At 37.4% G+C, this 17,150-nt stretch overlaps 1 protein-coding gene across 1 annotated transcript; it reads right to left on the bottom strand.

Annotated features, from left to right (window-relative positions):
- Window positions 1-8,528: 8,528 nt before the first annotated feature.
- Window positions 8,529-12,273, bottom strand: dusp2 (dual specificity phosphatase 2). Its single transcript, XM_062998690.1, has 4 exons — window positions 11,865-12,273; window positions 9,672-9,790; window positions 9,278-9,497; window positions 8,529-8,870 (listed from the first exon to the last, which is right to left on the bottom strand). The coding sequence occupies exons 1-4, from the start codon at window positions 12,271-12,273 to the stop codon at window positions 8,629-8,631; spliced, it is 990 nt and encodes a 329-aa protein (XP_062854760.1). The 3' UTR covers window positions 8,529-8,628.
- Window positions 12,274-17,150: the final 4,877 nt, after the last annotated feature.

The following is a 17,150-nucleotide window of genomic DNA, read 5'->3' as shown; positions in this document are numbered from 1 at the left end:
CCGTGTCTGTGTGGGTTTCCTTCGGGAGCTCCGGTTTCCTCCCACAGTACAAAGACGTGCAAGTGAGGTGAACTGTCAAGTCAAAATTATTTATATAGCACTTTTTACAATGGACATTGTCTCAAAGCAACTTTACAGAATTCAGGACCAACAGACAAAAAAACCCTACTGAGCAAGCCGAGGGTGACAGTGGCAAGGGGAAAAACTCCCATCAAATTACAGGAAGAAACCTTGAGAAGAACCAGACTCAGCAGGGACCCCCATCCTCTTTGGAAATGGACATTAAAAAAACTTAAAGTGATGACATGATGTTAAAACATGATGTTAAAATACATAAATAAATAAATAAATATCCCCCCACCGCTTGTGTCAGTGCCTCAGCAGCAGCAGAAGGAGGCGACCCTTTATCCTCAGTTCAGAACACCCGACCAGGCCAGTAGGACAGCTTACACTCGAACCTGGGTGTCTGCAGTTGTGAAATAGTGCATTAGAACTCTGTGCCACCTGATCAATGCGGTCTGGTTGAAAGGGCGAGTGTTTTTATCCATTTATCACCCTGCCACTTAACCTTCCAGCACTTGGGCTTTGCTGACAGGTTCTTGAGTAAATATTTTTAGAGCAGATATAATTTGGTCACACAGAGCTTTTAGTTCTGACTCTCAGTGTGACAGTCAGATGGTTGTTAACAAATACAAAACATTCATTGTTTTTGCTGTTTTTGCTGTTCTGGCACATTAAAGTTCACAGGTTACATCATGTACAGATGCAATATGGCTCAGTTTACGCATGCCGACGCACACGATGCCGGGGATGAAGTGCTTTAATGCTTTAATAACAAAAAAAGCCCCAACAGTAATGCGAACACACTGTATCATCATATTACATAATGGAATACGCAAAGCGAGGAGTTGAAAATGTTTATTTGTGTTTTCTGAATAAAGATACTGAGGTTGGTGCACTTTGTTCAGTCAGTTACATAAAATATATATAAAAAACCATAAATAATAAACAGAGTAGCACAATAATGCAACTCAAAAATCATTGCACACATATATACACAATATAAAGCAATGTGCAAAAGTCAAAAAAACAAGCTAGAGCAATTTACACAGACAGATTTCTTTATATTGATCTGGAGCCAATCCCAGAAACACTGGATGCACAAAAAGAATAAAACAACAGTCAATAACAGGGTGTTACACTTACTGGGGGCAATTTAAAGTAGCCAGTCCTGGTGGCACAATGTTAAATGGTAGTAGGGAAAAAAACAGAATACCTGGAAGAAATCTACACAAACATAACAAGATCTTCCTCCTAATGCTCCAGACAGACAACCACTAAGACTAAGACCACCATTCAGCCATATTTATTTCCAATAGACCGATCCTGATTAGACATTGATTAGCCAAACAGTGTGTGTTGGTGCTGAAACTTAGCAAATGCAGACAGGTGTACTCTGTAATCCAAAATCATGGTTTTCACAAAAGGCTTTTTAAAAAGAACAAAGCTTAGCATGGTGGCTCGGTGGGTAGCACTGTCGCCTCACAGCAAGAAGGTCCTAGGTTCGATCCCCAGGCAGGGCGGTCCAGGTCCTTTCTGTGTGAAGTTTGCATGTTCTCCCCGTGTCTGCGTGGGTTTCCTCCGGGAGCTCCGGTCTCCTCCCGCAATCCAAAAACATGCAGTCAGGTTAAGACACTGAATTGCCCTATAGGTGAATGTGTGTGTGTGTGTGTGTCTGCCCTGCAATGGACAGGCGCCCCGTCCAGGGTGTTACTGTTATGCTGTTACTGTACTGTTAGCTTTATTGACTTCGTTCTCTCCAACGTCCAACTCTTTTCTTTGCCCTCAAACTAACAGATATTTTTCACTGTTTTGCTTTAACAAGAATATTGTCAGCAGTCAAATCCGGGCTGGTTGGCCGTAGAAAATGTGCTAAAATCATCTAGATCCAAAAGGCCATTTTTTCTAAAGACAGAAAACAAATCCAGCCAAGCACTGGCTCAGCATTTGCCAGAGTCATTTGGCACCAGATGCACCAGTGCACACTTTAGTAAGAAATGGTTTTGTCCTGTGTGTTGGCAGCTAAGGAAATATTTTTATAGAAGAGGGAAATAGAGGAGACTGTAGTGTGCCAGACGTTAGGAAAAACAAAGTGGCCCAGTTCTGATCTAGTGCCTGTTAGATGTGGGCAGTGCTGATGTTCTGCTGGTTTAGTTTGCAAGTAAGAGCAGTTATGGTTTTAAAACATGAACAGTTTGTGTTACGTGGCTCCATTAACTACAACATTGAGATTTTTTCACTGAGAGGTAAAAATTCTTGCTGATGGTACAGATCAACAGATCTTCATAGGTTAAGAGGAAATAAAATGGGAAAAAGTTCTACTGCCAGTTCATTCATCTATCCAACCTGCTGGCACATTTCAGTACTGTTTAATGAGTTTAAGTTGAGAAATATGACTTTATTTGAGAAGGAAATGGGTTTGCAGGTTCCTATGAATCTTAAATGGGGCTCTGTTGTGGTCTTGCAGTGGAAGCAGGTTTTTAAATCGACCACGCACGCACTTTACATGATTTAATAATCAGACCAAAACTAGCTGATTAAGCAGGTGGAACCAGGTGAATCTTGTGCCCGGTTGGTATGAAAAGCTGTCGCCCCTGCAGCTCTTACTGGATATGAGTGAGCACCGAAAGCAAGGCAAAGTCTCGTCAAAAATCAATGGAGTGATGCATGCTGAGGATGAAAAACAGACTTTGATTCATCACGTTTCACCTCTGGGATAGTGAATCATTGGATTAGCTCAATAATGATCTTGAGAACACGCTGCAAACCAAATTAAGATCTTCTTGAAGAGGAAGTCCAATGGGACAGTATTAAATCGTTCACCTTAAACTCCCGAGCTCAATACCACTGAAGCTGTGGAGGCCGGTTAGATAGGAAAATCACACACATAAGTTCTTTATAAAGCTTGGAAGTATTTACCAAAACTGTCTTCATCCCCTGACATTTCATTTTGAGAAAGTTGCATTGGTGAATACTTCATTGTTCTTTAAGTTACAGATAGGGTGGAAATACTTTAAAAACACAATGAAGGTGAATTTGCTGAATAAGTAATTATGCTGAAGTGTTTTGTAGGCTTGAGAAAACAGCACCTAAGTCCATGCTGGGTTATTTACATTCATCCAGCCAGAACCATGATGTGCTGCAAAAACGCCACCAAATGAAATAAGACAAGACTAAATATGGGAGGTCATTCATTTAGAAGATTTGGAAACCCACTGAGTGTGTAGAGGATGAAATCTGGGAGGCAGGACTCATGTACATGCCATTGATGGGAAGGCGGGGGTGGGGGTGGAGGGGGTGTAAAAAGTTCACATACAACCATTATAGCCCAAATTCTACAACATGCACCATTAAGGAAAACGTCAAGAGCTCTTCACAGCATTAACCCGCAGCTCATGAAATAAAGTATCAGAGCGACTAAAGCTTAGAAACAAAAGTAAAAAATTGACTCGCCTCATGAACCAAGACAGAAAGAGAACCAGCTTGGTACAGAAAACCAGGCCAAAAGAAAAACCGGACGTCTACCTTACGGTCTGGATCATGCACAAAGCAAAGACTCAGAGCCATGCTATGGAAAAAGTAACAGTAGAATCCTCCTGTTTCCCAAAATAAGACTATAGGTCAGTTATATACTTAATATACTTAATTTTGCATTTTAGGGTGTTTCTGCACCTCTCACCCATTGAGACGGGTTTTGGACTCACTGTGATCCTGATTAGGATTTAGTTGTAAGTAAAGATGAATACATAAATAAATGTGTTTCCTTTATAATAAGAAGTTACTTCTGTGTGTCTGTGGGAATTTGTTCCCATTTAATCTAAAAAGCATTTGAGAAGACTTGGCTCACAACTAATGTTCTAATTCTAATTGTTTTAAATGAGCATTGTATTGTCTATATTATGTATTCATGTTTGTCGTATGTTGTTTGTGTAAGTGTAACTATGTACTATGTTGCTGCTTATCTTGGCCAGGACTCTCCTGCAAATGAGATTGTAAATCTCAGTGAGATTAATTTCCTGGTTAAATAAAAAAAAAAAAAAAAAAAAATAATAAGTTCAGTGGGGTTGAGCTTAGGGTGCTTTGCAGGTCACTGAAGTTCATTCACACCAGTCTCATCCAACCATATATTTACAGATCTTACTTTGTGCATAGGGGCTGGAAAATTCAGTCATTAGGAAGGAGAATGGCCACATAAGTGTTCCAAAGAAGCGCTTTGACTGTATGCATATTTGTAAAGTACATTTTTGTTTTGCTTATTTGAAAATGTAATTCTGAAGTGTCTGAAGTAAACAGTTTATATAGTCAACAAAGACCTTCAGGTTGTGGGATCAAATGGATGGGGTTATATATAAATGCTAAACTGTGCAGGTTACAACCCTGTTTACAGAGAATATCAGTGGTTTGTTGAGTCACCTTAACTGTCATAATAAGCTGCTGTACCCATATATTTCATTTCCCTGAGGTACAAACAATGTGTCCATAAGTCAGTTTGTTCTCAGCAGTAATACTGTGATCCTTAATGGTAATTATTTACATTAATTAATGTAACAGGGACACTATGTCCCCTAAGTTCTCCAACTAAAGGTCTACAAAAGCTGTACATTTGAGAGACCCACTCCAGCTAAGCCGTAACAATAACAATATACACTTAAGGTGGTCACTCCCTATCCAAACCTCACCCCAAATATTCAGATTGGATCTGAATGCCCCCCTCTCAATATACTGATATGTAAATTGTAACTAAAGATATTCTATAACATATGAGTGATGTTAGGATCTGTCAGTGTTCCCATCAGAAGCTGATACGTCAGGAACGTTTCAGAATAGCAGGAACTCCACTTTTGTAGGTTTGGTTCCCCTCAATGTTCAGTTCAAGGCTGCAGCCTTACACTCCAGTATGAACTGGTACCCTGACGTTTCCAGTTCGGTGGATGGAACACTACTGACATCTTGTGGTTTCCAGAGTTTCTATTCTCAAAACAATCGCAAGTGAAAGAAGTGAAAATATTAACGCTTTTTACCAGTGGATTTGGCCACACTATAAATTCACCCCTTCACTATAAATTCTAAATTCAACTTTTTGAATCGTTTTAAGGACAAGTAGTGAATCTGAGAGAAGCAACCGCTTGCTAGTCTGCTAACTGTTTGCTAACAGGCTAACGTGTTAAACAGACATTATTTACAAGTTACACACAGTGCATTTTCACTTTCTGCCTATAAATATGAATAAATAAAGTATGTGCTTGATGGAGATTCTTAATTTTTAGTGTCCTTCAGGGCAGGTTATTGGTTTAGACTTGCTTAAACACCCATATTTAACTTCCTCTTCAATGAGATTAAATTCTCTGTTAATATGTCCCATTTAACATTATTACATAATAAAAAACAGATTTTTATTAATAACATCAATAGCATTTAAAGTATTCAGCATATTGATAACTTCAATAACTTTTAAAACATGCATCAAATTGCCTCCGTTTATGTCAGTATTATCACATGAATTGTTTGAATTAGACCATCGTAGCAAATGTTATGATGTTATAAGTGATTCAGATATTTTTTTTAATTAATGGTAATGTCTGTGGGGGGGGTTGGGGGGTTCAAGACCGTAGTATATTAGAATTGTATTTGGTGATATATAACTGTAAATTAGTTAACGGTTAGAAGGTAAATGCACATGTAACGGGTTGGAAGCATGAATGTGTGTGTGTGTGTGTATGTGTTGAGAATAAATGTGCAGAGTTAAACAGATTCTCTCTCTGCCTGCAATCTCCTTCATCCAATCCAGAGACAGAGGGATTAACATTGTCTTGGATTAACATTATCTTTAGTTATGTTAAAAGTATGTTAAAGTAACATTTAAAACATTTAAAAATGTTTTTGGGTATGTTCTTTAACTTGTATTAAATGTCTTGAGAGTATTAGGAAAACTGACAAAAAACTGACAAAATAAAGTTGAAGGAATGTTCTAATAAAACATTCATACAACCAAAATGGAATGTTAAGGGAACGTTCAGAGGACCTTATTTTAAATGTTCTTAGAACATTCCAAGACAACGTTCCCAGAACGTTAAATTATGGTTGCAAATGAGGTTTAGGTAACGTTCTATGAACGTTTTCATAACTTTAAAAAAACATTCTGAGAACATCAAGAAAACTGGATAAAATAACGTTGAGGGAACATTCCAATGCAACGTTCCCACAACCAAAATGCAACGTTTAGGGAACGTTCTCAGAACGTAATTTTGTTAGCTGGGGTCCCAGCCCTGTTTGTAGAGAAGCAGCCCCATATCATGATGCTCCCACCACCGCACTGTGGGTTTGATGTTCTTGGGTTTGTACAAACAATTCTTCTTTCTTCAAACATAAGAAAATGCATTATTACCATTATTATTACCATACGAATGAGTTATTACCTAAGTTATTTTGTAAAATTGTTTTAAATGACCAAGTTGCAGTTCCAAAAAGAGTTCTGATTTGTCTTTGACCTTTCTTATTATTAGTCTGAGTGCATGTTGTGGAAGCTTTTGTGATGAAGGAAAAATTATGGCTCCATTTATTTTCCATTGTGGATTATGGAACCAATTTTACTGACAGGGATGTTTTAGGTGTTTGTCTTGATTGTTCCATTCAATGAATTTGTCCCTGAGAACTTCAATTAGCTTCTTTATTTTCAACATCATATTTATGTAAAAGTCTTCCTAATAAATTGCAGCATATTTTATAATGAAATCTGCATGAGAACATTTAAAATCTTTGTTTATGCTCATAATCACATAATTATCTTTATTTACATTTATAGTTGCAAAATTTAAAGATAAGATGTGTGTAAATGTAAAGAGGATCAATGCACTGGTTGTATACTAAACAAAATAGAAAAGCACAGAGGACTTAAAGGTACATCTATCTTGTACGTACATTTAATGCTTATCTTAGACCTACCAAGTTTGTGGGTATACAGTTACTGACTGTAGCTTATGTGTTAATATGTACACTTTGTCAGGCAAGTAATCAATTTATCAATTAAACGTGAACCCATAGAACTCTAGAGAGACTAGATGTTATTTGAGTATTGGACAAATCCCAGCATGATAATGAAATAGTAGTGTAAATTGTTAAAAAGTATTAAACACACTGCATGTTTTATTTAAAAATCAAAATCTTTTATTGAAAATTTCAAACAAGTAGCATATTTTTATTATTATTATTGCTGAAAAAAATAACTTATTTACATATAAAGTGCAGTGCATAATCGATTATTAATATTAACATAGAAAAACAGAACAAAGTTCACAACATAAATATTTCCTTCCCTTAAACCTTAAAAGAACATTAAATTGTCACAATGTTAAAAATAGTGCAACATGGACTCAGATTTGCAGGCTTTACAGTACATTACACATTCCATACATTTAGTTTGAGTCTTGCTTTTTAAGGTCACTTTTTTTTACCCTTTGACCCCTCCCTGAGTTCATTTAACCCATCACACACAACAGTTTAATCTGAATAAATGAATGGTACAATAGAGGTCAGTTTGCACGATGCATAGGATTCATATCATCTTATTGCCTGGGCTGACAGAGGAATGGAACAGACTGACAAACTATTGCTTTTGCATACAGACCCGTCCCTGAAAATTCAGGAACTAAAATCACGTCCTCAGCACACGTTCAGAGCAATAGTGTTTAGCAGGGTTTATGCCAGGGCTCTGTCCAGGCTACTTAAGCTCTATCACACAAACCCCATCAAACAGAAAAGCCTCCCCCAAACCACAAAGTTGGAAGTATAGAACTGGTTTACTAAATGTAATGTATTTTAAAAATCTCTTCATGTGTTTTGATACAATATTTTCTGTCGTATCTTCCACCCCGGTTCATTAGTGATAGATAAACTGTATACAATGGAAGTCACTCTTGTGTAAGGGACATGAATATGTTGGCAGCACCTTAAATGGTCCTGATCCCATGACAAACTAAAGCTTGCTTGACTATGCACGGTGTCGCCTGTGTTTTAGCAGCTTTTAGTTTAAAAAAAACTCTTGTTTGTGGTTTTTGGATTACGTCTGACTGTGCAGCCAAATTTTCTCTCACCCTTGCAAAACCACCACTGTTCCATGTGTTTTGTAATGAGTGCAGGCAAATTAGCCCTATTTGCATGGGCTCAGATAAGTCACTGCCTGTAGTCAATCACTAATGAAGAAGTAAAATGGCATAAAAGAGATATTTTTTTGCTTTCTATTGATTATTTAAGTTGTTTTTTGAACCCCAATAAACTAGTTTACAGCAGCAAGGAACTTCTGATGTATATTCTTTCACAGAAAAAAAATGCAGGAGCTCAACTAATTCATGGCTCATAAGTACTGATTCAGAGTTCAACTGTTGTAGAATCCTAAATGAATGAAGATCTCACACATATGAAGAAATTTTAAAGTTTTGTAGGACATTAAAACCTGAAGACGATCTTGTCCGATCAGTCTCTGATGCTTAGTGCCTTTTTTACGGCTCGTCTGTGTAGATATTAAAGCCAGTCCTGAGGTCTTTAAAGGTCTCCATTGTCCAAGCAGATGAACTAAAAGGCAGGGCTGCTGTTCTCCGAGTAGCTACACAAAACATCTACCTCAAACTGCTGTAGCTGACCCATGAATCCCAGGTTAGGAGAAATCACCTGCCGCCGCCGCTTCACAAACTCGAAGGCCTCATCCAGACGAACCCGGAGGGAATGGATCAGATACGCCACGCAGATGGTGGCAGATCGTGAGATGCCGGCCTGGCAGTGGACCAGAACTCGCCCACCGCTCTTTTTCACAGAGTCTGAAAAGATGACAGAAAAAAGACTTCTTACCTGAGGTTCTTAAAATGAACAATAATCGTATCCACAATCTAAATTCACTGAATCTTATATCAGCTACAGATTACATGCTACTCCTGATCATGAGCATGTATTGAAAGTGCAGCTGAAGATGCTTAAAAGAAACCACTGCTGTGTTTCAAATACACAAGATAGTATTCATTTATTTATCCTCAGTAACCTCTCTATACTGATCAGGGTTGCAGTGGTTCTGGTGCCACCAGGAGCTAGTTATACCAGGTCTACTCTATTAGCTTCCTCGCCATGGTTGGCCCACATTCTCCAAATGACGAAACTAGATTGACTCTGGATTAAGATGCGAGGACATCTGACCGTGGTATGATGGTGTAAAGTATTTAAGTCTAATTACCGATGAAGTGTATGGCCTGTGGAAAGAGCACTCGGATATCAGCTGCCATGTTGTCCTCCACTCTCAGGTTCATGTAGCTCAGTTCATGCTCGAAGAGGTTTGGACAGCATGAAGAGACGTTCAGAACAGCCGTGATGCCACAGTGCGCCAGTAGCTCCCTCTGAGACGAGTGATGAGCGCTGCCCAGGAACAGGAAGGGCAGGATCTCCACCGGTCCACCCTGCCAAGCAACACGCAAATATTGATTATGATTGTCATCCTGCATTCACACTAGTGAGTATCAAGTCACTGTTGTTTATAGTTTGTCTCTCCCTCTCTCTTAACATTTTGTATTTCATTTAATCTTAGCCAGAATTATTAAATGTTATATATTGTACAGGAATGTTTTCTGTACCTGGTCGTATAGAGGTGTCGTTCTGCCAGAGACTCGTGGGTCTGGTTCACTGGTATCACAAAACCTGGATTGACTGATACACAGCTCAGAATAAAGTGCTGCAAACCCATCAAAGCCACCTACAAACAAATATGTACATAAAATTACACTTTATTAACCTGAACAGAGCTAAACAGGAAATTAGAAGCTCTTGTATGAATAATACATCATTAATTATACATGCAAATACTGTAAATAAGATCAGATACAGGAACTTAAATGCTTGTATGTATTAAAATGTGCATATATTTAATAAATGTTATTTAAAAAGTGCCACATGAACTGATACAGGCTTTGGGTTTATTAACAGTTTCTGATGTATGATGATTATCAAACTTAATTTTTTAGTGATTAAATATTGGGCAAAACCTAATAAAGACCCCAACTGGCTGTCCACCTTTTGCTGGCCCTTTATTTGTCTTATTTTTTTCTGTCAGTGTTACAGATCAAATGTAATTGTAAATATAGCTTTATAATAATAAGCAGATCTGTGAGATGTGAGTGTTGCAAAGGCCAGCAATGTGATAACTAGAGATACTGCAGCTGTGGAGGCCTGTCAGGATTGTTCACATTTTAATCACCTTCCCGTTTACTTTAAGCCACTCATATTTATATATTATATTTTATTTATAATATACATATATTTTATGTTAAGCAGCCATTAATCAAATAAAAAGCTCTAAATTAAATCCTTAGAGGTTACACAATTTAAACAGTTTTTGCCTAAATAAACGGCTTAATGGAAGAACAGGTTAAAGGTGAATTTAATGATTGGGTTTAATGGTGGCAACTTGATTTCATAATAATAAATAACAATAATAATAATAATATTAATAATAATGTTTGCTATTGTATAAAATATTGTAATATAAAATAATGATCTTATAGTTTCTTGCAATGTGTGAATTATTATATTATCTTACAGCATAAGCTATATTATTTATTTCAGAATTAACATATCATTGTTTAATAACAGACCCAAATAGAAGACAGGTTGTTCTGGAGGAATACTATTTATATGGTCGTCAGGAATCGAATTGACTGAACTTTATTACATGCAGATACTTAATATAAATAATTTTGTATGTAGAAATGCAATATCATTGTTGTATAAACTTATTAAAATGCAAACGATAACCAACGGTTTATTAATAAATGATACATAGTGTGGCCCTATTGAAACGGCCAATATTAAAAAAAAATCTAATATTTTATAATAGCTCCACTCATAACACTACTAAATAGCTCATGTATTAAATGCATTATTTGCAGCCCCGTTTGTAACCGGTTTGCCTTGTAAAAAGCAGATGATTTTGTGCACCTCTGTTGTGAACTAAAATAAAAGCAGACTTTATTAAAAAGTGCAATAATGATGCTCTGGTCAATAAAATGAAAATACCTGGCAAGCATAATAAAGCAAAACTGTTAGAACAATCTGATTAAAGCAGTTTTATTGTATGAAAGTTTACGTTCCTTCAGGCAGTCAGGTTACAGACATGAACCCAGGAACCTTTTACTCCATTATTTATACTGTTCACATACTAAAGCTGCTTAATAACTAGCAATTATGCTTTTATAGTTTAATTTATAACCACTCGAGTCATAATTCTGCCCCAAGCACATTACTTTACTAATAATAAATATTCAATTTATTTCTATAGTGTCATAGTGATCAATTGTGTTTTAAACTATGATACAGTCATACTGATGATATGCAAACAACGAATAATATGATTAATAATGTTAAATAATAACTTATTTGTTATATTTATAAACAGGCAATATGTAATATGTAAGTATATGAAGAGCCAATATTAGCAATAACTTATGATATCTTAACAAATAGGCCTATACAAATCTATTTACACTTATAATAATACTACTATTTATACTTACATATTAGTACTTAAGTATTGTATTATGCAAATTATAGTGGCCAATGTTTTAATAATTGTCAAAATTGTGGGGAAAAATAAAACCCCAAATGTTAAATGTGCCAAAACTTTTGCGCAACCACAAAATGTGCAGAAGTTTGCTCCAGGTAAAAGATGCGCTCACGTGTTTCCACATGATAATGATCAGAGGTGCACAAACTGCTGCATACGAGCACATTTCTGTACTATAGTACATCACAGCACCCAGGTAAAATCTCACCTTGCAGGAAGAAGACGTGCGAAACTCCAGCTGGAACCTCGGCGTGGAGCGCGCGCAGCAGCAAGCAGGCGAGGCTCTCGCGCTGCAGCTCGGTGACCGCGCGACTCTTCTCATCCAGCACCACGATCTGCCGGAACTCTCCGCTCTTCACGCGCCCCACCAGAGCTTTGTCCGCGAGCAGGCCCTCGAGACGCACACCTGAGTCCGAGCCCTTGCTGCACCTGCGCCGGAGTAGCGCGTTCCAGGCGGCGTTGTGCGCGCGGCGGATGTGCGCGCGAGAGAAGGACAGGAACGGCCGGCAGTCCAGCACCAGCAGCGCTGGCGAGCACGCGCCACTCAGCTCAGGGCTCGCGAGCATGTGCGCGAGCTCCCCGCTCGAGATTTCCACCGGCTCTCCGATCACTCCCATCACTGCTTGTGGATCTTCTGCACCGTTATTGCTGGAATTAGTTCAGCAGGTTTCTTTCTTTATTTAAAAGTCGTTTTGCTTCTAAATAAGAGTTTAAAATCGCACGAAAAATCAGCAGCAGCGTTTTTAATTTGTTGTAGATTTGATTGATTCAGTTCAGCAGTTTTCCCCCTTTTATTTAAGAGTCGTTTTGCTATAAAATAGAATTAAAAAGTGCACGAAAAATCACCAGCACAGTTTTTACTGGAATATTTTGGATATATAAATAGGCTTCCTCTGAAGAAAGTCATATAAAACTTTATGCGGATTTTAATAAATACATAAATAAATAAATATGTTCAAATAATTTCAAAAAAAGAACCCAAAGCTTGTTGTTTATTATTTGGATTTTGTCTGGTCTTCTTTATAATCTTCTTTAGTCCTGGGATAAAAAAAACAGCAGCACAAAAATGATGAAAAATGTCTTCTTGTGAATTCTAATGCAGATAAATGTGTCCTTTCTTCTTAAATGTATAAGTATTCATTTAAATGATAAATTTCACAGCCAAATTAATCATAAAACACCCCAAAAACTTAGTTTTTCTTTCAGTCTTCTTGCTTATTGTTGTATTTTGTATGTATTCGTAAATATTTCGAATTACAATGTCATTTCCTTCCTTGTCATCCACTCGTGGAGCTTCTTATAGCTTTTCCCCCTCTCAGCTGTAACTGTGAGCTGGTTTTAAAGCATCTTTTCTCCTCTATTAAACTTCTTGCTTGCAGATGACGAGTGTATCTGTGCAGGCGGAAGTCTGGAGCTGCTATTTCAACTCACCGCCCTCTTTTTTCTGTAGAGATGCGACGTCACAGACGGAAACGCCATATATGGCTATTCGGCTGCAACCGGCGTTCCATATTTGGCATGTTGACGCGCACGCGTTTTCCACAGGGTCCCACGGGCACGAGGTGAGCGGGGTTACCCCCGGGCTTTCACTCACACACACACACACACACACACACACACTGAGGCTATAGGGATAAAGAAAGAAAATAAAAGTCATTCGTAATTCCCGATGGTTTATGAATCATTGTTTGTAATGATGTGACGCATAAACAGCAGAACAAACAAATATGGATAATGCATGTGTGTGTGTGTGGGCACAGTGTAATATGACACACAAAGCTATATGTATTCACTTTCCATGCAGGTGCACAAACATGATGGCTGAGGTGAATAAAGCAAGGACAGGAGAACGATAATATAACGAAAATATGTATTTCACCCTATCCTCCTTACTCATTCACTTATTCATGCATCTGGGGTGTCATCCCAGAGCACCACACACTCACACATACAGTCAATCCACCCACTGCATGTTTTGCTTAGTGGGAGAAAAGTGGAGTTACCAAAGAAGCCCAAACTGACATGGGAAGAGGATTAAAAATTCTACATGAACAGTGACCAGAGGTGAGAATGAAATCCAGGTGTACTACATGATACACACCTCATGATACACAACACAACACAATATACACACTATAATGTATACACACTATAATATATATACACTATGTGATACACACTGTAATATATACACACTATAATATATACACACTATAATATTTACATACACTATGTGATTCACACCTCATGATACACAACACAATATACACACTATAATATATACATACATTATGTGATACACACCACAATATACACACTATAATGTATACACACTATAATATATATACACTATGTGATACACACTATCACATAGTGTATATACATTATAGTGTGTATATATTATAGTGTGTATATATTATAGTGTGTATCACAGTGTGTATATATATTATAGTGTGTATACATTATAGTGTGTATATTGTGGTGTGTATCACATAATGTATGTATATATTATGTAGTGTGTTCACTTTAAATTGCCCTTTGTAATTACATTGTTAATTCTTCTGATGTTCACTTTACTTTAAATTGCTCTTTTTAATTATATTGTTATTTTTTTCTAATGTTTCTATATTCTTACTTTTATATACATTCTATATTTTCTGTATAATACAGTATATTTTTTAACTATTTTGTAGTTTTTGTAATTACTGTGGCAGAGCAGTCACTAAAGCATTTCACTGCCAGTTGTACTGTGTATGACTATGTATGTGACAAATAAACTTTGATTTGATTTGATTTGATATATATATATATGTGTGTGTGTATTTATATATATATATATATATATATATATATACTGTATATATATATATATATATATATATATATATATATATATATATATATACACACACACACTATGTGATACACAGCACATTATACACACTACATAATACACACCACATAATCCACACTACGATACACATCATTAACCTTAAGACTGAACATGACCTGCTGAGTTTACAAAACAATCACTGTTGTTGTCCTTGCGCACACACACACACACACACACACACACACACACAGCACTCTCAAACACACACAGACACACACACTTGACTTGAATGTGAACAATACAGCAGAATGGTAAACTGTTTTTGGGAAGGAAAAGGGAATTACAGTGAGCTACGACAATGGAATTATAGTCGGAATTAAACAGACCGGAAGGACCGGCTAATCTGTTTAGTAATCCAGGGGTCACAGTTATAAAACACACACCAGCTGTGTGCAACATCCTCACCCCCACCCTACACACTCAGTACGTGGGTTACACACAGCTTCCTCTTATATTTTTGGACAGACTATATTTGCTTAATCATGTCACAGTTTTGCATCTTGTAGTTTCACACAGAGGATTTAACTGTTTTCAGTTCATGTTTTGTAGGATTCATTTCCCTTGTAGGGTAATGTACTGTACATCAGATCGAAAGTGATTTCAGTTGACACATGAGAATTCGTGGTGCAAAACAACATAAAGCCCCGGTCACACTAACTTTTGGTGTGTGAAATTCCATATACAGCATTACAATTATTGCAGTAGGTTTTGCAGCAATAAGTACATTCTTATTTCCTTATTTACCAGAAAAAGCAGGTAATACTTCTGCATCAAAGTGAACTGTTGATACTGTATTTCCTCACCAACAAGGTAAAAAAAAAAATTCTATTCAACACATACAGTGGTGCCAAAAGTCTGAGGCCACTCTTGACTGTCCAACCAGGTCAGTAGCACTGCTGAGATTTGCCAGTAGTCAAATTAGTAGTCAAAGTAGCCAGAGTCCGGAGTCTTTTAAACCCAGTCAATGTGTTTTTTTACAAGCCATATCATCAACATAATTTAAATAAAAAATGTACAATTACTTCCAGAATTGATCCTGAAATGTAGTACCTGGCGCTACTGAAAAGCAAGTCAGCACATTTATGAAAGTGTCGATTCCTCTGTACAAAAGCTCAGATTTTCTTGAGTCTGATTCTTCTCATTCAAACACATTATCAGACGACTTGAAGCAGGTGGATTTACTCACCAGAAGTTCATTTAAGTTCATAGATTTGCAGCTTTTGTTCAACTATTATAAATATTAACGCACTAAAGATAAACTTTTCACTTAAGGTGTTGTTGACATGATTTATATTTAAAAACTAAGTAGTAAATTCAAGAAAAAAATCTAAATTACTTTAGAATTATTTATTTATTTATTTATTTTCTATTTTATTTATTAATTTTTTCCCAATTTAGCGTAGTCAGTTTGTCTTCCACTGCTGGTGGATCCCTGATTGCAGTCGAGGTGGGTATATTGCTGCTCATGCCTCCTCCGACCCGTGTGCAGCCCTTAGCGGAACCCTTTTTCACCCCAACATTCTGCACAGGCACCTCTCTATCTGCCAGTCAGGGTCCTTACACAGCGTTTTTGAAGACCCCACCCACATAGTCCGGGCATCCCGCCCAAGCAGAGACGTGTCTGTGTCAGGCACTGCCAATTATGCCCGCTAGATGGCGCCCAGCCGACCGGTGGCAATGCCGAGTTTCGAACCGAGGAGTTCAGAATCTCGGCGCTGGTGTGCTAGCGGAATATCCTTCTGCGCCACTTGGGCACCTTAAATTATTTATTAAAAACATATCCTACATATCGTTGGCTACAGCTTTAGGATCCTTTTTATTTTTAAAGTTTGTAAAGATAGTAATTGTGAAATGGTGATATAAAAACTTTTTCCAATCATAATGAACACAACTTTGTACCTGAACAATGTAAACACAATAACATTAACTTTTCTTAGATCTGTTGATAAGTTATTAATGAAAATGACTCAGAACAAGGAAGTAAACACTGTGATTACACCTGTGGCTGCAATCCAAACTTCTTACATTCACATTTTCAGGGAATCATCATGTTACATCAGGATAAGCTGAGCAATTCCTGCATGAACTCATCACTTCTCATCAGAGCAGAAGTTTGTTTTGGTTGTTTTGCTGAATGGTAAAATGGAAACAGCGCTGCCTCATGTTTGATTAAGAATCATGAGGAATTCAGTCTGGCTGCTGATGAAATGTCAGCAGTGCTCATAAACACCCCCAGATTACAGTATAAGAAGATCGTGGCACCCGAAAGCCACAAGGCCCGCGGCAGGGACGTCATGGTTCACGGTTGCCTCATGCTGACGCCTTACACGAGTGTGTCGGCTGCAATGTGATTTTATATCCGGCAGACTTTACATTTTCATTTACATTCTCAGTATAACTTCTTCTCAGTATTACTTCGTCCCCTACAAATAGTTAAAAATTCTGCTGCTCGGATTCTAACTCATACAAAGAAATCTGATCACATCACTCCTGTCCTTGAGCAGCTTCACTGGCTGCCCATTAATAAGCAAATACAATATAAAATTTTGCTTCTCACATTTAAGTCACTTCATGGTTTAGGTCCTGTTTATTTGTTGGACC

The sequence above is a fragment of the Trichomycterus rosablanca genome, chromosome 7, assembly GCF_030014385.1.
Source record: "Trichomycterus rosablanca isolate fTriRos1 chromosome 7, fTriRos1.hap1, whole genome shotgun sequence".
Taxonomy (NCBI): Eukaryota; Metazoa; Chordata; class Actinopteri; order Siluriformes; family Trichomycteridae; genus Trichomycterus; species Trichomycterus rosablanca.
Note: the sequence above shows the minus strand (reverse complement) of the source record. Positions and strands in the feature narration are given on the sequence as shown.